The 21,266-nt window shown below is 44.7% G+C and overlaps 1 protein-coding gene and 1 pseudogene across 8 annotated transcripts; both read right to left on the reverse strand.

Annotated features, from left to right (window-relative positions):
• On the reverse strand, positions 1–20,871 carry Tmem219 (transmembrane protein 219). 8 transcript variants are annotated; one of them, XM_045131486.1, is made up of 5 exons: positions 20,753–20,871; positions 19,370–19,568; positions 19,084–19,273; positions 4,221–4,450; positions 1–138 (listed from the first exon to the last, which is right to left on the reverse strand). In XM_045131486.1, the coding sequence occupies exons 2-5, from the start codon at positions 19,532–19,534 to the stop codon at positions 1–3; spliced, it is 723 nt and encodes a 240-aa protein (XP_044987421.1). In that variant the 5' UTR covers positions 19,535–19,568; positions 20,753–20,871. The 8 variants fall into 8 exon arrangements, with proteins under 8 accessions (XP_044987421.1, XP_044987420.1, XP_004670320.1 ...); XM_045131485.1 differs by having other exon boundaries at positions 19,370–19,571; positions 20,753–20,869; XM_004670263.2 differs by lacking the exon at positions 20,753–20,871 and adding an exon at positions 20,528–20,583.
• On the reverse strand, positions 17,350–17,702 carry LOC123453668 (annotated as a pseudogene).
• Positions 20,872–21,266: the final 395 nt, after the last annotated feature.

Consider the following 21,266-nt stretch of genomic DNA (forward strand, 5'->3'; position numbering starts at 1 on the left):
TCAGAGCCGGGTTCTAGACCAGTGGAATTCCCGGCGTGGCTGGAAGCACACCGCAGTGACACAGCAGAGAAGGCCACAGAAGAAAATTAGAAAAGAGCCCAAGATCAGCAGTCTGGAGCCACACAGAGCCAGCTCTTCCTAGGGATAGACACAAGGAGGCAAGGAGAGGAAAATGGAAACAGCGTGAGTTAGGAGTCTTCCTGGAAAGACATCTTTCCCTTACCCCACAAGTGATGGAGACAAGCTCCCATGAGGCAGTGGTCTCTTGGCATCTAGGGAACAGCTAAGGGAAGATAGTGATTTTTTGTTTTGTTTTGTTTTACAAGGCAAAGTCTCTCTCTAGCTTCACTATGTAGTCTCAGGGTGGCCTCGAACTCATGACAATCTTCCTACCTCTGCTGGTTTGTTTGTTTATATATATATATATTTCTCTTAGCCAGGTGGTGGTAGCGCATGCTTTTAATTCCAGCACTTGAGAAGCAAAGGTAGGAGGATTGCCAAGAGCTCGAGGCCACCCTGAGACTACATAGTGTATTTCAGGTCAGCCTGGGCTAGAGTGAGACCTTACCTCACAAAACAAAACAAACTATAAACATATATATATATATATATATATGTACGTATGTATATGTATATGTATATGTATAATTTATTAAAGAAAGAGAGAAAGCCGGGCGTCGTGGTGCATGCCTTTAAGCCCAGCACTCGGGAGGCAGAGGTAGTAGGATCACCGTGAGTTCGAGGCCACCCTGAGACTCCATAGTGAATTCCAGGTGTCAGTGTGGGCCAGAGTAAGACCCTACCTCGAAAAACCAAAAAAAAAAAAAAAAAAAAAAAAAAAAAAAAAAGTGTGTGTGGGCTGACAAGGGCCTCTTGCTGCTGCAAACTCCATATGCATATGCCATTTTGTACATCTGAGGAATCGAGCCCAGAGTGACAGGCTTTACAAACAAGTACCTTTAACTACAGAGTTATTTTTTGTTTCATGTAGCCCAGGCTAGCCTCAAACTCACTATGTAGCCAAGGATAGCCATGAACTTTGGATCCTCCTGAGTTGCTAGAATTACATGTGTATGCCACAATGCCCAGTGGTAAGGACTGAATCCAGTGTTTCATGCATGCCTTAACCAACCAAGCTATACCCTCATTCCAGGAAGATGTTATTTTTATATTAGTTAACATCTGTCTCCATGGTGTACAAACTGCATTCTCTCCTAGCCATTGACCTGTACTTCCTGAATGACTCCTCCAAACAGAAAAGTTCAGGATTTTCCACATCCTTCATCCCTTTGCTTTTGAGACAAAGTCTTGCTATGTAGACCAGGATGGCCTCAAACTCTCACATTCCTCCTAATTTAGCCTTCCAAGTATCTTATTCAACACATTTTAAAAAATTTTTACAGGCTGGAGAGATGGCTTAGCAGTTAAGGTGCTTTCCTGTAAAGCCAAAGGACACAAGTTTGATTCCCCAAGACCCACATAAGCCATATGCAAAGGTGGCACATGCATCTGGAATTCATTTGCAGTGGCTAAATGGCCCTGGCATACCCATTCTGCCTCTCTCAAATAAATAAAATTTTAAAATATTTATTACTTTTTTTTTTTTTTGATTTTTCGAGGTAGGGTCTTGCTCTAGCCCAGGTTGACCTGGAATTCACTCTGTATTCTCAGAGTGGCCTTGAACTCACGGTGATCCTCCTACCTCTGCCTCCCAAGTGCTGGGATTAAAGGCATGCGCCACCACGCCCAGCTTAAAATATTTATTGGGGGGGGGCAGGGTGACAGAGAAAGAAAATAGGCATGCTAGGTCCTGTAGTGATTGCAAATGACCTCTCCAGCCCTTAAAGATTTTTTTTAATTTTTATTTGCATTTTCCATGATTATATATAAAAAAAAACCCATGATAATTCCCTCACTCCCCACCCCCCAAAGATTTTTTTTTAAACCAGGTGTTATAGTGCATGCCTTTAATCTCAGCACTCGGGAGGCAGAGGTAGGAGGATCGCCATGAGTTTGAGGTCACCCTGAGACTACATAGTGAATTCCAGGTCAGCCTGGGCTACAGCGAGACCCTACCTCAAAAAAACCAAAAAAGCCAGGTGTGGTGGTATATACCTTTAATCCCAGCACTTGGGAAGCAGAGGTAGGAGGATCACTGTGAGTTCGAAGTTCAAGGCCACCCTGAGACTACATAATGAATTCCAGGTCAGACTGAGCTAGAGTGAGACCCTGCCTTGAAAACCAACCCCCCACCAAAAAATTATTTAAGCTGGGCATGGTAGTACACACGTTTAATTCCAGCACTTCGGAGGCAAAGGTAGGAGCAGTGCCATGAGTTTGAGGCCACCCTAGGACTACATAGTGAATTCCAGGTCAGCCTGGGCTAAAATTAAACCCTGCCTCAAAAGACAAAAACAAAAACCAAAGCCGGGCGTGGTGGCATACGTCTTTAATCCCAGCACTTGGGAGGCAGAGGTAGGGGGATCACCATGAGTTCAAGGCCACCCTGAGACTCCATAGTGAGTTCCAGGTCAGCCTGGACTAGAGAGAGACTCTACCTCGAAAAACAAAAAACAACAACAACCAAAAGCCAAAATGTTATTTAAGATGGGCATAATAGTTTATACCTTTAATCCCAGCACTTGTGAAACAGAGGTAAGAAAAAACAAAAATCCCCTATTATTTATTTATTTGCAAGCTGAGAGAGAGAGAAGAGAGGCAGAGAGAATGGGTACACCAGGGTCTTCAGCTGCTGCAAACAAACTCTGGATGCATGCACCACCTTGTGCATCTGGATTATGTGGGTCCTGAGGAATTGAACCTGGGTCCTTTGGCTTTGCAGGCAAATGCCTTAACCACTAAGCCATCTCTGCATATTTTAAAACCTATATACATCAGAGGTCTTTTCAAAGGTGGGTAAGAGAGCAACATCCTCCTAACCAGCCTCCCTTCTACTCAGGCCAGTCTACTCTGCACTAATCAGTAAGGGCTGTTCTTTCCTCCAAGCCTCACAGGTCCCACATCAGTCCACTAGCATCATAGACTGGTACTCAGGGCCTCAAGACCCGTCCTGAGCGCTCTCCTACCTCTTCTGTGTCAACCCTAAGCTTCTCCTGGTTTTGGTTCCCTATAAGGCTGCACTACATAACTTCTTCCTTTAAAGACCATCCTAATAGGGGAGAAAGCCTGCGTTGCCATCTAGGCTTTGACACTTACCCAGCTGTGTGGCCTTGGGCAATTTGCTCCTTCTGTCTAAACATGTTTCCTCATCTGGAAAACTGGATAATAGCACTTACCTCAAAGGGCTTTTTCAAGGTGTATGATAACGTATACAATTCTGTCTTAAGCGCCATGCTCTCTGGGAAGGCTCTCCATCAATACTCAAGCTAGGGATAACTGTACCTTGCTTTGTGTTTGTGTAACACTCTGCTCCAATCTTTAGACAGTAATTAGTCTATTCTGCTTATCATTAAGCCTCTTAATTTCCGAGGCACAGATATCTTATTTCAGTTTAAGACAATAGCAAATGGTGGTGATTGACCAAATTTTGCACAAGGCATCAACCTTTACTTGCTGGAATTACTGTCATCAGAAAAAAAAAAAAAAAAAAAGTTATCAGAGGCCTGCAGAAGCCTGGAGCGATGGCTCAGTGGTTAAGGTGCTTGCCCGTAAATCCTAACAACCCGAGTTTGATTCCCCAGTACCCATGTAAAAGCCAAATTCACAAAGTGGTGCATGCACCTGGAGTTCAGTTGCAGTGTCTAAAGGCCCTGGTGCATACCCCCCTCACCCCCAGGCGTGATGGCACATGCCTTCAATCCTAGCACTGGGGATTGAATCCCAGCACAGTGGTAGGAGGAGCGCTGACTTCAAAGCCAGCCCAGGTTTCCTGTTTCACACAGGAGGAAGCTGAGGCAGAGAGATTCAGATCCTTGCTCTAGACCACACAGCCTCTAATCTAAGGCAGTTATAACTCCTCTTGCTGTTTTGAGACAGTCTTTCCATGTAGCTCAGGTTAAATCCAAACTCACTGTACAGCTCAGGCTGGCCTCCAACTCGTACTCCTCTCGCTTCAGCTTCTGGAGTGGGAGGATGAGTGCCACAGCACGCAGCCAAGCCCATGCTTTTGCTAGTAAGTGAAATCACCTCCTGGGATCTTCTAGGCACAGCATGAAGCATGATGATCTATGAAGCCCTGAGTATTGACCTGAGGCTCTTACCAAGGTGAGCAGCTTGGTGAGCACAACGCCTTCATGACTCCAGACCGTGACACATTCTTCACCCATCTTCAGGCTCAGTGTGGCATTTCCTGCTCCTTCTTCTGAGCATGATATGGGTGGCTGGCTGAAGGGCAAGATTTCTGGAACAGCGCTAAAATACAGACAAGTTCCTGGAGTTTTTTCTTTGGTCACTTTTGCTGTGATGAGGATCAGTTCACCTGCAGAAGACCCTATAAAAGGTACCAGAAAAGACATGAAAAAAAAATGCAGGGTGGGCAGGAGCCAGAGACTTCTGCTTATTTCTGAGGCTTTCTATACTGTTTTGACATTGATTCCATTCAATAAAGTCCTCCATACATGACACCATTTATGTCACCGAGAAACACAAGCAGCTGTTTATCAATATAAATACAAATTAACTGAAATTAGCTTACACTTAGTCATACCAAGATCCACAAGGTTGCAGTGGAACAGGCAGATACAAATAGCCCTACAGCCTCCACTAGTTTGCATGAATTTCTCCTTTTAAAGAAAACAGATATGCTGGGCGTGGTGGCACATGCCTTTAATCCTGGCACTGGGCAGGCAGAGGTAGGGGGATTCCAGAGAGTTCCAGGCCACCTTGAGACTACACAGTTAATTCCAGGACCAGAGTGAGGCCCTACCTCAAAAAGAAAAAACAAAAACAAAACAAAAAACAGATATAAGGCAGGCATGGTGGTGCACACAAAGGCTACCCAAGACTACATAGTTAATTCTAGGTCAGTCTGGGCCAGAGTGAGACCCTACCTCGAAAAACCAAAAGAAAGCAGATATTGAGCAGGTGCCAAGCTTTATTAGGAGGTTCATACCCTAATCTAAAGTATTAGGCAAAGAATGACCTGTTGAAAAGCAGTTTTTGGACAACTTCCATGTAGACAAAAATAACAAGTTAGACAGTTAGCTTACATTATAAAATAAAAACCAGATGTATTCAAGAACCTGCACAATGGGCTGGAGAAATGGCTCAGTGGGTAAGGCGCTTGCCTACAAATCTAAGGACCCAGGTTCAATTCCCCAGTACCCACATAAAGCCAGATGCAAAGAGATGCATGCATCTGGAGCTCGTCTGTAGTGGCTAGGGGCCTTGTTCACCCATTCTGTCTGTTTCTTTTCTCTTTCTCTCTGCATACAATCCATAAATAAAATATATATTATAATATGATAGAGAATGGAATTTAAAATGGGAAAGTGTGGGGTGGGGAGGAAGGGAATTACCATGGAATATATTTTATAACCATGGAAAATGTTAATAAAAATTAGAAAAAAACCAAAACCAAAAAAATAAATAAAATATATTAAACACTTTTTTTAAACTTATACCTTTTAATGCTTTAAATAAGCATTAAAAGAAAATATAGGGCTGGAGAGGTGGTTTAGTGGTAAGGCGCTTGCCTGCAAGGCCTAAGGACCCATATTTGACTCTCCAGATCCCATGTAAGCCAGGTGCACAAAGGTGATGCAAGTACAAGGTCACACTTGCCCACTAGGTGGCACAAGCATCTGGAGTTCAATTGCAGTGGCTGAGGTGCTGGCACTCTCACTCTCTCTCTCGCTGTAAAACAATAATAATAATAATGATGATGATGATGATGATGATGATGATAAAAAATATAGCCAGGTGGGCTGGAGAAATGGCTTAACGGTTAAACACTTGCCTGTGAAGCCTAAGGGCCCCAGTTCGATGCTGGATTCCCCAGGACCCACGTTAGCCAGATGCACAAGGGGGCGCACACATCTGGAGTTCGTTTGCAGTGGCTGGAGGCCCTGGCGTGCCCATTCTCTCTCTCTCTCTACCTCTTTCTCTCTGTCTGTCACTCTCAAATAATTAGAAAGTGAACAATAAAACTTTTTTAAAAAATATAGCCAGGTGTTGTGGTGCACGTCTTTAATCCCAGCACTCAGGAGGCAGAAGTAAGAGGATTACTGTGAGTTTGAGGCCACCCTAAGACTACATAGTGAATTCCAGGTCAGCCTGAGCTAGAGCGAGATCCTACTGGAAAATCGAACCTGGGTCCTTAGGCTTTGCAAGCAAGCACCTTAACCACTAAGGCATTTCTCCAGCTCTTTATCTTTGAGAAAGGGTCTCACTTGGTAGCTTAAGCTTCACTGAACACATTATAAACTATATCCAGGGCTGACATCAAATTAATGGCAATTCTCCTGCCTCAGACTCCCAAGTGTTGGGATTACAAACATGAGCCACCATGCTCAACTTTTATCATAGCATTTTGTTGTTGTTTTTATTATTATTTATTTATTTATTTATTTATTTAATTTTTTTCTTGGTTTTTCGAGGTAGGGTCTCACTCTGGTCCAGGCTGACCTGGAATTAACTCTGTAGTCTCAGGGTGGCCTTGAACTCATGGTGATCCTCCTACCTCTGGCTCCTGAGTGCTGGGATTAAAGGCATGCGCCATGTTGTTGTTTTTTTAAGTTTTTATATTTTATTTTTATTAATTAGAGAGGGGGTAGGAGAGAATGAGCGCCCCAGGGCCTCTAGCCACTACAAATGAACTCCAGACGCATGCTCCAGCTTATGCATCTGGTTTAGTTGGGTGCTGGGGAGTTGAACCTGGATACTTAAGCCTAATAGGCAAGTGTCTTAAACTTTAAGCCATCTCTCCAGCTCTGTTGTTTTGAAATAGCGTCTCACTCTGTAGCCCAGGCTGGCCTTAAACTAATGGCAATCTTCCTACTTTAGCCTTCAGAGTGCTGGCATTAAAGGTGTGTACCACCCTACCTGGCTCTATCATAATTTTCAATGGACAAAGAGAGAGCTCACCAAACTGAACTTTTATTTATTTATTTATTTTGGATTTTTTGAGGTAGGATCTCACTCTAGCTCAGGCTGACATGGAATTCACTATGTAGTCTCAGGATGGCCTCGAACTCACAGCAATCCTCCTACCTCTGCCTCCCGAGTGCTGGGATTAAAGGCATGCGCCACTACACCTGGAAAAACTGTGAACTTTTTACATTTGGTTCGTAGGCTTTTGCATAGTCTGACTCTTCAACAAAATGAATATTCACAGTACAGTGAAAGGAAAAGAGCCCACATCCTTTGACTAAGTAGTATCACTTGTAGAATTAATCCTAAGGAAAGAAGTGAAAAGGAAAATGCAGAGTATGCTCCAGTCTCAGTGTGTGTAGCTCAGTGGCTGAGTGCTTGAGCAACTAGCATCTATGAGGCTCATGGGCTCACAGCAAAACCGTACACCACCATGTTTATTTCAATTCAACCAAAAATACACAAAGGAACTAGGGAGGGAATTATGGTTTATTGTCTATAATTATGGAAGCTGTCAATAAAAAAGTTTAAAAAATACCAAAAAATGGCCAGGCATGATGGCTCATGACTTTAATCCCAACACTCGGGAGGCACAGGTAGGAGGATTGCTGTGAGTTCTAGGTCACCCTGAGACTAAATAGTGAATTCCAGTTCAGCCTGAGCTAGTGTGAGACCCTACCTCAAAAAAACAAGAAAAGGGCTGGAGAGATGGCTTAGCGGTTAAGCGCTTGCCTGTAAAGCCTAAGGACCCCGGTTCGAGGCTCGGTTCCCCAGGTCCCACGTTAGCCAGATGCACAAGGGGGCGCACGTGTCTGGAGTTCGTTTGCAGAGGCTGGAAGCCCTGGCGCGCCCATTCTCTCTCTCTCCCTACCTGTCTTTCTCTCTCAAATAAATAAATAAAAATTAAAAAAAAAAAAAAAGGCTGGAGAGGTCAGTGGCTAAGGTGTTTGCTTGCGAAGCCTAAGGACCCAGGTTTGACTCCCCAGAACCCACATAAGCCAGATGCACAAGGTCATGCATGTGCACAAGGTCACGAATGTGCACAAGGTGGCACATGTGTCTGGAGTTCAACTGCAATAGCTAGAGGCCCTGGCATGCCAATTCTCTCTCTCTTTCTCATAAAAAAGGAGACCACAGAGATATTTACTAAGTAAAGAATTAACAACTTGCTTAATGACTCAACTTACAGTCATTAAAATAATGTTGAAGGTCATATAGTAAAATGGAAAACCACTTATATATAAATAAAAAAGGAAATACAGATCATGATATTACCTTAATTACAAGTTAAAAATATGCATGCAAAATTCTATAAAAGAATTCTCCCCTTTTTACTTCATTATTCCAATGTATTCAGTAGCTTGGTATTGTCAATCCTAGACTTTCTCTCCATCCCCCTACTTTTGAGTGTGTGTGTAAATGTGTGGTATACATGTATGTATATGTGCTGCATGTATACATGTGTGCATGAAGAAGTCAGAGGTTCACATCAGGTATCTATCTCAGTTGTTCTCCAACTTATCTGATAGAATTGGAGATTTAAACCTTGTCAGCCATCAATTCTGTTTGTTTTTTTTTTTTTAATTTACTGATCATTCTTATACTTGTATACTAAATATTGTTTCTTTTTTCAACCATTCCTAAAATTTTAACTGGGAACTGGGGATCTGAACTCATGTCTCAATGTTTCTCTCAGCTTATACCAATTTTAGCTTGGCTTTCTCATCATGTCTTTTTTTTGGTTTTTGAGGTAGGGTCTCACTCTAGTCCAGGTTGACCTGGAATTCACTATGTATTCTCAGGGTGGCCTTGAACTCCAGTGATCCTCCTACCTCTGCCTCCCAAGTGGGATTAAAGGCGCGTGCCACCATGCCTGGCTTATGTCTTTTTTCTTTTTTCCTTCTGTTTCCTGCTTCAAATTCTAGTCCAAACAAATGGAATAAAATAAGACTCTGTTTCAAAACAAAACAAGTTTTTCCATAGGTTTCTGCTTCCCTTAAATCTATTTCCTACTAACTACTCAACATTTTCCACCTTGTATGCACCACCCCCACTGAACTGTGCATCACAGTTCCCATCTATATGCAGCTGTGTCTCCCTTTGGCTAGAATTATACATACGGAAGCATTCTATAAGCTTCCTTCGGGGGAAAAAAACTTCCTTCACCATAATACTGTACCTATGTGCCACTGCACACAGGAAAAGGCATATATTTCTTTCATATATGTATTCCTGCTAGCCTGTGAGCAACTTGAAGGGAGAACCAATATACATAGACATCTGTATTCCCTATATTGGGTAAACAGTACATACACAACTGTTGTTGCATGGATGATGTTACTACTAGGTAATAATTTTTTCCCCATCAAAACATAGTCTTGGGCTGGAGAGATGGCTTAGTGGTTAAGCGCTTGCCTGTGAAGCCTAAGGACCCCTGTTCAAGGTTCGATTCCCCAGGACCCACGTTAGCCAGATGCACAAGGGGGCACATGCATCTGGAGTTTGTTTGCAGTGGCTGGAAGCCCTGACATGCCCACTCTCGTCTCTCTCTTTCTCTCTCTGTTGAATCTCGAATAAATTAAAAAAAAAAAAAAACATAATCTTTGGTGTTACTACTTTGTAACCACTATATAAAGAACAAGGTCAAAAAAGAAAAAAAAAAAGATGATTGGGCTTCTGCGTGGGAATGAAAATATTTAGTAGCAGAGGCCAGTAAGTTAAAAAGGAGACATAAAGGGAAGAGAAAGGAAGGGAGGAGGGTACTTAATAGTTGGTATTGTATATATGTAAGTACAATGATTGTGATGGGGAGGTAATATGATGGAGAATGGAATTTCAAAGGGGAAAGTATGGGGGTGGGGAGGGTGGGAATTACCATGGGATATTTAAAAAAAAATTTTTTTGTTTTATTTTTATTTATTTGATAGTGACAGACAGAGAAAGAGGCAGATAGGGAGAGAAGAGAGAGAGAATGGGCATGCCAGGGCCTCCAGCCACTGCAAATGAACTCCAGACACGTGCGCCCTCATGTGCATCTGGCTAACGTGGGACCTGGGGAATCGAGCCTCGAAGCGGGATCCTTAGGCTTCACAGGCAAGTGCTTAACCGCTAAGCCATCTCTCCAGCCCACCATGGGATATTTTTTTATAATCATGGAAAATGTTAATAAAAATTTAAAAAAAAATCCCCACCAACAGCAACAAAACAAAAGTCCTGCCAAAGACAAGAAAATAATAAGTAAAACTGAGCAAGTGATTAAATAAAATTTGTATGTCTATGCCTATAGATAGATAAAATACAGGTGCTGTAGAGATGGCTTAGTGGTTAAGGCACTTGCCTGCAAAGCCAAAAGACTGAGGTTTGATTCCCTAGGACCCACATAAAGCCAGAGGTACAAGGGAGTGCCTGCCTCTGGTGTTCATTTGCAGAGGCTGAAGGCCCTGGCGTGCCCGTTCTCTCTCTGTCTAACCTCAAATCAATAAATAAATAGAAATAAAAATTATATAAAAAAGGGGAAAAAAAACACAAGACAAAGAAGAAAAGTACTGGAGCAGGACACCTGGCATTCCACCCTGGCTCCTGCAGGTGAGTGACCCCTCCCACTCCAGATGAGCATTATGGGGTGCTGCAAGGGCACAGGTATGTGCATATACCATACACATACATACTACATACACCACTCAAGCAAGAAATAAAGATCCTATAGCTCCATAAGTCCAGAATCAGAAGGTTATGCAATAATCTAGTTCCATTGTCCTGGGTCCTCTTGCTTGCCCTCCAAGACCTGAAGGTCTAGAAGAATGGGAACCTTGAAGACCCCTCTGAGCCCCAATTTGCTCAGTTCCCACTTCTCTCCAATTCCTCTTGCTTTTGTGTATGTAATGTGGTATGTGTGTGAGTGGTGTGTGGTGCATTCATGCGTGTATACCCTGAGGAGCTCCATGTGGTCTCCTGTAGTGGTTAGGGAGAATGTTTGGTGCCCTGCGCCATTGCTATTCTGCCCATTTCTTATTTGAGCTGGAGTCTCTCACTGAATGGTGATGATTCCCTGGTCTCTGCTCCCCTTTGTGGGACTGGGGTTACAGGTGCATATGGCCACACCCATTTACTTGTGTGGGTTCTGCAGATTTAAACTCAGGTTGTTTCAGCCTCCCTCTTCCCCCAGCCTTTGTGCTGGTATAGGAAGCACACTTAACTGCTGAACCATCTCTTTAGCCTTCTTCCTGTCAAAGAATAACTTTAAAAAAAATATATATCTTATTTAATATTTGAGAGAAAGCAGCAGATACAGAGACAGAATGGATAGGGGTCAGGGCCTTCAGACACTGCAAATGAACTCCACATGCACGCACCACCTTGTGCATCTGGTTTACATGGATTCTGGGGAATTAAACCTGGGTCCTTAGGCTTCACAAGGAAGTACCTTTATCGCTAAGCCATCTCTCTAGCCCCTAAAGTAGACTTATTTATTTGTAAGCAGGGGGGGGGTGCGAGGGGGAGGGGGGAAGTGCACACTTAGGCCTCCTACAAAGTTCCTACAAAGGAACTCCAGACATGTGCATCACTTTGTATATCTGGCTTTATGTGGGTACTGGGGAATCAAACTTGAGTCATTAGGTTTTGTAGGCAAGCACCTTAACCATTAAGCCATCTCTCCAGCCCCCTCTTCATGCTTTTATTCTTTCTTTCCAACCTCTTCATCCAAGACTTTCTTCTTACACTATACAAATGAAAGAGAGCTTAGAAATTAAAGGCTTGCCTGCAAAACCTCAGGACCCAGGTTCGGCTCCCCAGAACCCACACAAGGTGATGTGCACATCTGGAGCTCAGCTGCACTGGCTAAGAGGCCCTGCTGCACCAATTATCTCTCTTACTCTGTCATTAAAAACACACACACATACACTAATGCATATTTTGGGATCCCTTAGATAGGCCTCCTGGAGAAGAACCCCAACTGCCACACCCAACAGTCCCACTCAGATCAAAGAAGCCAGATCAGTTCTTTCCAGCTCAGACTCCAGCTCAAATAAGAAACGGAGCCAGGCGTGGTGGCACACACCTTTAATCCCAGCACTCGGGAGGCAGAGGTAGGAGGATCACCTGAGTTCAAGGCCTGGGCTAGAGTGAGACCCTACCATCGAAAACCAAAAAAAAAAACCAGAAAGAAATGGGCAGGAGAGTGATGGAGCAGGATGCCAGACATTCTGCCCTGGCTACCACATGGGGCTCCTTGGGGCACGCATGCGTACACACACACACACACACACACACACACGTGCATTCCAATTCCCTAAAGCAGTTAGGATTACTTCTTCAGAGGGGGAATGGGAAAGATCAGGAGGAGAAATTGGCTAGGCAGCTGAAAAAAATTCTTTCCTCCCATAAACTGCTTCTGGTTGGGAAGTTGATTTTTTGTTTTTTTCCTTCTTCAAGGTAGGGTCTTACTCTAACCCAGGCTGACCTGGAATTCACTATATAATCGCATGTTGGTTTTGAACTCTCGAACTCACAGCAATCCTCCTACCTCTGCCTCCCGAGTGCTGGGGTTAAAAATGTGTGTCACCATTCCCAGCCTAGTTGGGAGTTTTGTCCAAGAGGTGACTGCTATAGGGACTATATATCATGAGGACAGACATACTGATCAGTGGAACAGAACTGAGAATCTAGAAATCAACCAAATATCTATGGTCAACTTATTTTCAATAAGGGTATTACGATCATTCAATGAGAGACAATTAGTCTTTTCAAAAATAAGTTATTGGAGAGCCTGGCATGGTGAGGCACACCTTTAATCCCAGCACTGAACTTGTGAGGTAGAGATAGGAAGATCACACTGAGTTCAAGGCCACCCTGAGACTTTAGAGTGAATTCCAGTTCAGCCTTGGCTAGAGAAAGACCCTTCCTTAAAAAAAAAAAAAAAAAAAAAAAATTAGAAGAGGTACTAGTTGAAAAGGAGGCGGCTAGTAGGAGTGGATTATAATCAGGGTACACAGTATGTTTGTATGAATGTTGTCAATAAAAAGTTTAAAAAATGCTACTCATCCGGGTGTGGTGGCACACACCTTTAGTCCCAGCACTTGGGAAGCAGAGGTAGGAGGATCGCCATGAGTTCAAGTCCACCCTGAGACTACACAATAAATTCCAGGTCACCCTGGGCTAGAATGAAACCCTGCCTCTGCCTCGAAAAACAAAACAAAACAAAATCAATTCTCACTTCTGGATTACAGAAACGTCTCTTTTCTGGTGGCTATGACCTCTAGGATGAGAAGTGACAGAGGCATGCTTAGCACGGAAACATCTCTATCAAACCCTCCAAGGCTCAGGGTCCATTGCAGAAGAGGTGGCAGAAAGAATGTACGAAGCAAAGGATGGGTAGGACTGATTACAATGCACTCTCCCAGACACAAAATGGCCTTGATATCTATGACCTCACAATGCCTGGTACTACCTACACAGGACCCTAATAATAGGAGGAACAGAGGATGACTTTATTTTTTATATATTTTATTTATTTATTTATTTGACACAGAGAGAGAATGGGTATGCCACTGCAAACGAACTCCAGACGCATGCACCACCATGTGCATGTGGTTAACATGGGACCAGGGGGAATTGAACTGATATCCTTTGGCTTTGAAGGCAAACGCCTTAACTGCTAAGCCATTCCTCCAGCCCCAGAGGATGACTTTTTTTTTTTTAATTTTTTTGTTCATTTTTATTTATTTATTTGAGAGAGACAGAAAAAGAGGCAGATAGAGAGAGAGAGAATGGGCATGCCAGGGCTTCCAGCCACTGCAAATGAACTCCAGACATGTGAGCCCCCTTGTGCATCTGGCTAGCGTGAGTCCTGGAGAATCAAGCCTCGAACTGGGGTCCTTAGGCTTCACAGGTAAGCACTTAACCGCTAAGCCATCTCTCCAGCCCCAGAGGATGACTTTAAAAATAAAAGAGACTAATTGAGAAGGGGAAGGGATATAATGGAGAGTGGATTTGTGAAGGTGAAAGTGGGGAAGAGAGAGAATTATCATGGTTTATTGTCTATAACTATGGAAGGTGTCAATTAAAAAAGTTTAAAAAATTTTAAAAGTACACAGCTGGGTGTGGCACATGTCTTCAGTCCCAGTACTCAAGAGGCTGAGGTAGGAGAATCTTGGTGAGTTTGAGGCCAGCCTGAGATTTACATAGTGAATTCCAGTCAGCCTGGGCTAGGGAGAGTCCTTACCTCCAAAACACCACCCAAAAAAGTTATACAATTGGGGCTGGAAAAATGACTTCGTGGTTAAGGCACTTGCCTGTGAAGCCTAAGGATCCAAGTTTGATTCCCCAGTACCCATGTAAGACATATACACAAGGTCGCACATGTATCTGGAGTTTGTTTGCAGTGGCTAGAGGCCCTGGTGTGCCCGTTCTCTCTCCCTCTCTCACAAATAAACAAATTAATTAATTATTTTTTCAAAGTTATACAAGGGCTGGAGAGATGGCTTAGTGGTTAAGGCATTTACCTGCAAAGCCAAAAGATCTTGGTTCTATTCTCCAGGACTCATGTAAGCCAGATGCACAAGGGGGTGCATGTGTCTGGAGTCTATTTACAATGACTGGAGGCCCTGGTGTGCCCATTCTCTCTTTCTCTCTGCCTTCCCCCCCTTTCTCTCAAATAAAAAAATAAGTAAATAAATAAAATAAAGGCATGAGCCACCATTCATGCCTAAAAAAAAGAAAAACCTTATTTTAAAAATGGGGTGGAGGGCTGGCTCAGCTATTAAGGCATTTGCCTGCAAAGCCAAAGGACCCAGGTTCAATTTCCCAGGACCCATGTTAGCCAGATGCACAAGAGGGCACATGTGTCTGGAGTTCATCTGCAGTGGCTGCAGGCCCTGACCATTCCTCCAGCCCCAGAGGATGACTTTATTTATTTTTTTAATTTTTTTGTTTTCTCTCTCTCTCCCCCTCTCTCTCTCTGTCAAATAAATAAGTTAAAAAAAAAAATCCAGGCATGGTGGCACAAGCCTTTAATCCCAGCATTCAGGAGGCAGAGGTAGAAGGATCGCTGTGAGTTCAAGGCCACCCTGAGACTATATAGTGAATTCCAGGTCAGCCTGGGCTAGAGTGAGACCCTACCTCGAAAAAAAAAATAAATAAATAAAATAAAAATGGGCTGGATTGCTTAGTGGTTAAGGCACTTGCCTGCAAAGCCAAAGGACCCAGATTCAATTCCCCAAGACCCACATAAGCCAGATGCACAAGGTGGTACATGTGTCTGGAGTTCATTTGCAGTGGCTAGAAGTCCTGGCATGCCAATTCTCTCTCTCCCCCCTCTCTCAAATAAATAAATAAATAAATAAATAAAAAGAAAAAATAAATGAGGCTGGGTGTGGTGGCACATGCCTTTAATCCCAGCACTCTGGAGGCAGAGGTAAGAGGATCGCTGAGTTTGAGGCTACCCTGAGACTACACAGTGAATTCCAGGTCAGCCTGAGCTAAAGTGAGACCCTACCTTGGAAAACTGGAAAAAAAAAAATGAAATATTGTAAATGCTGTAACACGGGTGAACCTTAAAAACATTATTCTTGCCAGGTGTGGTGGCACACGCCTTTAATCCCAGCACTTGGGAGGCAAAGGTAGGAGGATCACCATGAGTTCAAGGCCACCCTGAGACTACAAGTGAATTCTAGGTCAGCCTGGGTGAGAGTGAGACCCTACCTCAAAAAAAAATATATTTTTTTTCTTTTTCTTAAATTATTTTGGTTTATTTATTAGAGACAGAGAGGGAGAGAGTAAGAACAGGTGTACCAGGACCTCTAGGCACTGCTAACGAACTCCAGATGCATGTGCCACCATGTGCATCTGGCTTATGTGGGACCTGGAGACTCGAACCTGAGTCTTAGGTTTCACAGGCATGTGCCTTAACCACTAAGCTATCTCTCCCGCCCTCTTTTTCTCTTTTTATTGTTTTCTGAGGTAAGTTGTCACTCTAACCCAGGGTGACCTGGAACTCAGTCTAGTTCCAGGCTGGTCTTGAATTTATAGCAGTTCTACCTCTTCCTCCCAAATGTTGGGATTAAAGACGTGTACCACCATGCCTGGTTTTAAAAACATTATTGTTCTTGCCTAATGTGCTCTGAAGTCTTGGGTTTGATCCTCACCCCTGCTTAAACTGAGTATCTAGAGTTCATCTGTAATCTCAGCATTGGATTTTAAAATCTTTTCCAAGATTTTTCTTTCTCTGGGAGAAATAACCTGCTCACTTTGGAAATAAATATGCTCCTTGGGGAGGTAATATGATGGAGAATGGAATTTCAAAGGGGAAAGTGGGGGGGGGGGGAGGGAGGGAATTACCATGGGATTTTTTTATAACCATGGAAAATGTTAATAAAAATTAAATAAATAAATAAATATTTTTTAAAAGATCATGTATTTCAGATCAAAGCCACTAGGAAATCTATGATGAATAAAATACTGGCATTTTAAATAAAAGATATCAGAATTTAAAAAAATATATACAAATATATATACACATATATACATATACATACATACATACATACATACATACATATATATATATATATATTCCATACTCCAGGTGGGGAGCCACCAGCAGGGTGACATAGGTGTGGGCTGGGGTGTAATCTCGGCATTGGAAAGGGGGAAACAGGAGGACAAGAAGTTCAAGGCCAGCTGGTCTACATGAAACCCTGTCTCAAACAAAAACAATTACTCCAAGTGAAAGAAGCCAGTTTCAAAAGACTGCCTAATGTTCAGAACAGAAAGATCTACAGAGACAGAAAGTCGATCTGTGGCTGCCTAGGATGGGGAACCTGGGGGGAAGGGACTGCTAAGAGTGCGGAGTTTCTATTGGGATGATGAAAATTTTCTAAAATGCATAGTTCCATACTTGTGTCAGCAGACTAAAAGTTGTTTAATTGTATACTTTAACTGGGTGAATTATATAGTGTGTAAATCATAATTCAATAATGCTGTCCTATATATGTTGAGGGGAGGTGTCTCAGAATCTTGCTATGCAGACCTAGATGGTCTGGAATTCACTATGTAGCCCAAGCAGGCTAGTGTGCCAAACATCCATTTACCACAGAGTTATATACCCAGCACTATTTTTCTTTTTGAGACAGGATCTCATAAGTCACCCAGGCTGGTCTTGAACTTGCTCTAAAGAATAGGCAGGCTTTAAATTGCCATCCTCCTGGCCCAGTGTCCTGACATGCTGGGATTACAGGCCTGGACCCACAAATCCCGTGTCATTTTTATTTACAGTATTTCATACTAGTTTATTTTCTCCCTTCAACCCATAATAATATGACATCTAAATTTTGTCTTCACTGGTGGATCTGTAAACACAGGCTTATCCATCCCACTTGCAGGCAAGGCAAATGCTACTTCTTGAAATGGTCCCACCATGGACTCTCTGGTCATCCAACCCAAGTCGCCTCCCTACCTGGCTTTATCTTCACTATCCTATGTGGCCACTTCACTGATCCTCATTCCAGACTTTAACTTTTCCATGGCCTCCATGATTTTGTCGTGTTTTTCACATCTTGTCAGCACTGTCGCTCCCAGAGGCTGTACCCTTTCTACCCTCTTCCAGAACTGCTTTGACCTCTGGGTGGCAACTTTACTGTTCCTCTAGTTGTCATATATTTACTTATTTATTTATTTGAGAGAAAGAGGCAGGGAGGGAGAGAGAATGGGCACACCAGGGACTCCAGCCATTGCAAACAAACTCCAGATGCATGCACCCCCTTTTGCATCTGGCTTATGTGGGTCCTAAAGAATCAAACCGGGATCCCTTCCTTGGCTTTGCAGGTAAACACCTTAAGCGCCAAGCCATCTCTCCAGCCCTTATTTTTTGTTTTTGAGATAGAGTCTCACTCTAGCCCAGGATTACCTGGAATTCACTAGATAATCTCAGGTTGAACTCAAAACTCACAGTGATCCTCCTACCTTTGCCTCTCAAGTGCTGGGTTTAAAGGCATGGACCACCACACCTGGCTACTTTTGTGTGTTTGTTTTTTCCAGGCAGGGTCTTGCTCTAGCTCAGGCTGACCTGGAATTAGTCTCAGGATGGCTGCGAACTCACGGCAATCCTTCTACCTCTACCTACCAAGTGCTGGGATTAAAGGTGTGCATCACCACACCCAGCTACTTTTGTTTTCTTTTTAAAGGTAGTCTATGTTTCATCATCATCATCATCATTTTCACAGAAGACTAGAAATGCTTTGGAAGTTGATTTTTTTTTTTTTTCGAAGTAGGGTCTCTCTCTAGTACAGACTGACCTGGAATTTACTATGTAGTCTCTGGGTGGTCTTGAACTCATGGCATGCCTCCTACCTCTGTCTTCTGAATGGTGGGATTAAAGATATGCATAATTGTTTTGTATGAGTGCACAACAGGCACTTAAGATATTTGGCAGGGCTGGAGAGATGCCTCAGTGGTTAAGGTTCTTGCTTGCTTACAAAGCCTAAGGACCAAGGTTTGATTCTCCAGTACCCATGTAAGCCAGATGTACAATGTGGCACATTTGTGTGGAGTTCATTTGCAGTAGCTACAGGACCTGATGTACCCATTCTCTCTCTCTCCCTTCCTCCCTGTCTCTCTCTCTCTCAAATAAGTAAATATTTTTTTAATGATACTAGTTTACAGACTGGGGATATAGCTCAATAGCACAGCACTTGCCCAGCATTCATGAGGCTCTAGGTTCCATCTCCAATCTGCTATTCCTGAAGACAAAAAAGATGCCCATAAGAGAAGACAGCTATGGTGATGAGAAAGAATACTGAGTCACATCTAGCCCATGTCATCACACTACGGAATCACAGAACCTCAGAACTGGAAAGGCAAAGACCAAACACACAATCTATGCTGTGGTCAGCATGTTCACTGAAAGTATCTAATCCTTATTGCAGCTGAAGTGACAAAGTGCAGGGATGTACCCAGGGTCATCAGCTTGGTGAGTTCAGAGGCGGGGCCCAGTGGTTCGTGTTCTCATGCTGGACCTCCACACCCCCCTTATCTTACCTTTCAGTCCCAATTGACTACCAGGGATCTTGGCTTGGAATGTTTGTGTCTTGTTCCTGTCTAGACTGTCTCCGAAGTTCAAGGTGGTCAGTAAGCCCACGACGTGAGACCCTTGCCACTTCCCTGTGACTGTCCCATTCGTGGGACACATGCTCAGCTGGCCAAAAGACCGCAAGAAGGAAACCCAGTCCTGTGTGCAGGAGAGTGGGAGGGAGGTGGTATGAGACAGCACAAGTTAACAGTAGAGACAGGCCAATAAAGGTAGGGTGAGCAGCAGGGTACTTACCTGGGGGATGTCAGGGCTACGAAGGCCAGTCCTGTGGGTGAGGAGAAAGCCACCAAGGCCCAAGCCAGACAAACCAAGGAGCAGCAGGATCAAAGTGGCACAGACCAGGGGTGGGTGATGAGCCAGACAAAAATGGAGGTTGTGCCCTGCCTGGCAGCTGTCCATGGGGAGCAGTGGAGTGTGGGCCTCCACGGAGAGCCTGCTGGAGGACAGTGAGGGAGAACTGGACAAGAGCCTGCTGGTCAGCAAGTACTCACCCATGTTATGCAAAAGGAGCTAAAGCTCCAAGATGACGGACTTGACCCTACGCAGTCAGTTCGTGGCAGAGCCAGAACAGAAATCCAAGACTCAACTCCAAACTTTATCTCCCTACACCATCTAATAAATACTTGCTGCGTTCTGTTTCTGAAATAATAAAGGCCAAACAGGGCACAGCATTCTGTACTGGCAAAAGGAATGTGAAAATAATTCGCAGTTGGAGAAAGAGGAAGCAGCTGGTCTGAGGCGAGGGTTTGGCGGAAGACCCTTTCAGCAAGAGCCCAGGCAGGCAAGTATCTCACTAGAAAGTCCCTGCTTTGGAGCTAATATAACCAGTAAGTTCACAAGGAATCCTCCTCTGCGGCTCTTAGCTGTGTGAGACCGAGGTTAGATGTTGTGAACCCGGGGTTCTACTAATGTCAAGTCATGAAAATGCAATGTGGAAGAGCAGTTTGCATGGCACTTGGTCATGCAGAAATGCAACAGATGCTCGTGTCCTTTCTCTTTCTCACTGTCACACTGATTCCTAAAGCTAGAAGAGACAAAGTAAAGACTGTGGCCCAGGAACTTTAACGTAGGAGTGGTGAGGCCAAGGTTTAAAACCCCCAAGGAAGAAGCGATAGCCGGATGAAATGCATCGGGGAAGCAGGAGGTAAATACATCAGGTAAAGGGAGACGGTGAGAGCCACAGAAACGCGGGTGTCAAAAGTGCTCGGCCCCGCCCTGCCCGGCGTCCCGGCACTTCGGGAAGAGGGGAAACGAGGGCGGGACGGGCAGAGCCTGAGTGTCGGTGGCGCATCTGGGTCTCCCCTCCTCCCCAAGCCCCTTTCCGGAAGGATCTCGACACCCACATTCCTTCCCGACCTAGCGGCGTCATGCCCGCCCGCCGCTGGCTCTCACCGCTGGCAGCCGGGCGGAGGCCGGCGCCCCCCGTGACGTCATGCGCGGAGCGTCGGGCGAGGGCTGGGACCCCGCGCGCGCCGTCCCGGGCCGCCCCGCCCCCGCGGCGAGGCCCGCATGCGCAGGGGCCGGGCGGGCGCTCGCCTGCCGCCGCCAGCCCGGACGCCAGGTGGTCCTTGAGGAAAACCAAACCGACCAGGAGGGTCCTATTGGCAGGGAACTAACCCCGCGGGGGCTGAGGACGCAGGAGGGCGGAGAGCGCTAGAGCTAGCGATGTTGTCAAGCGCTGTGGCCTTCCTCCGGAGAGACCGTGGGAGGGTTTCCACGCAGGCTCGCGTCCGGCGCGTTTCTGTATTTTGTCCCCTACCCGTGCCAGTAGCACAGTCTAGCTGCGCCCTGGCCAGGGGGAAGGACTTGGCGTCAGCCACGTGGGGTAGTGCTCCCTCACTTCCGGGCTGGGAGTGGCATTTGGTTCGGTTCTGCTCTAAGCCTTCAAAATGTTTGATGACATCTTGTTCACGGCCTCTGGCTCCTAGCTGCTCCTCAACGACGGGATCCTGGAGTTGCAAGGCTGCCGAATAGAGAACATCTCATTTGTGCCCCTTTGTTTGAGATGAGCCCATCTTCTCCGGAATGACCGGGAGGAACTCTGGGTTCACATTCTGACTCCGGCTGGGCCTGGTGACACGCACCTGTAACGCCAGCATTGGGAGACTGCCAGTGTTCCGGGCCAGCCAGC

The sequence above is a fragment of the Jaculus jaculus genome, chromosome 12 (assembly GCF_020740685.1).
Source record: "Jaculus jaculus isolate mJacJac1 chromosome 12, mJacJac1.mat.Y.cur, whole genome shotgun sequence".
NCBI lineage: Eukaryota > Metazoa > Chordata > Mammalia > Rodentia > Dipodidae > Jaculus > Jaculus jaculus.

Excerpts from the sequence above, each read along its gene's own strand:
- Tmem219 (XM_045131482.1), bottom strand. The coding sequence starts at position 19,630 with ATGGGTGAGTACTTGCTGACCAGCAGGCTCTTGTCCAGTTCTCCCTCA. Across the intron at positions 19,274-19,369 it reads GTAGCCCTGACATCCCCCAG|GACTGGGTTTCCTTCTTGCG; the intron begins GTAAGTACCCTG and ends TCCTGCACACAG. Across the intron at positions 139-4,220 it reads TCACCAAGCTGCTCACCTTG|GAAGAGCTGGCTCTGTGTGG; the intron begins GTAAGAGCCTCA and ends GTCTATCCCTAG.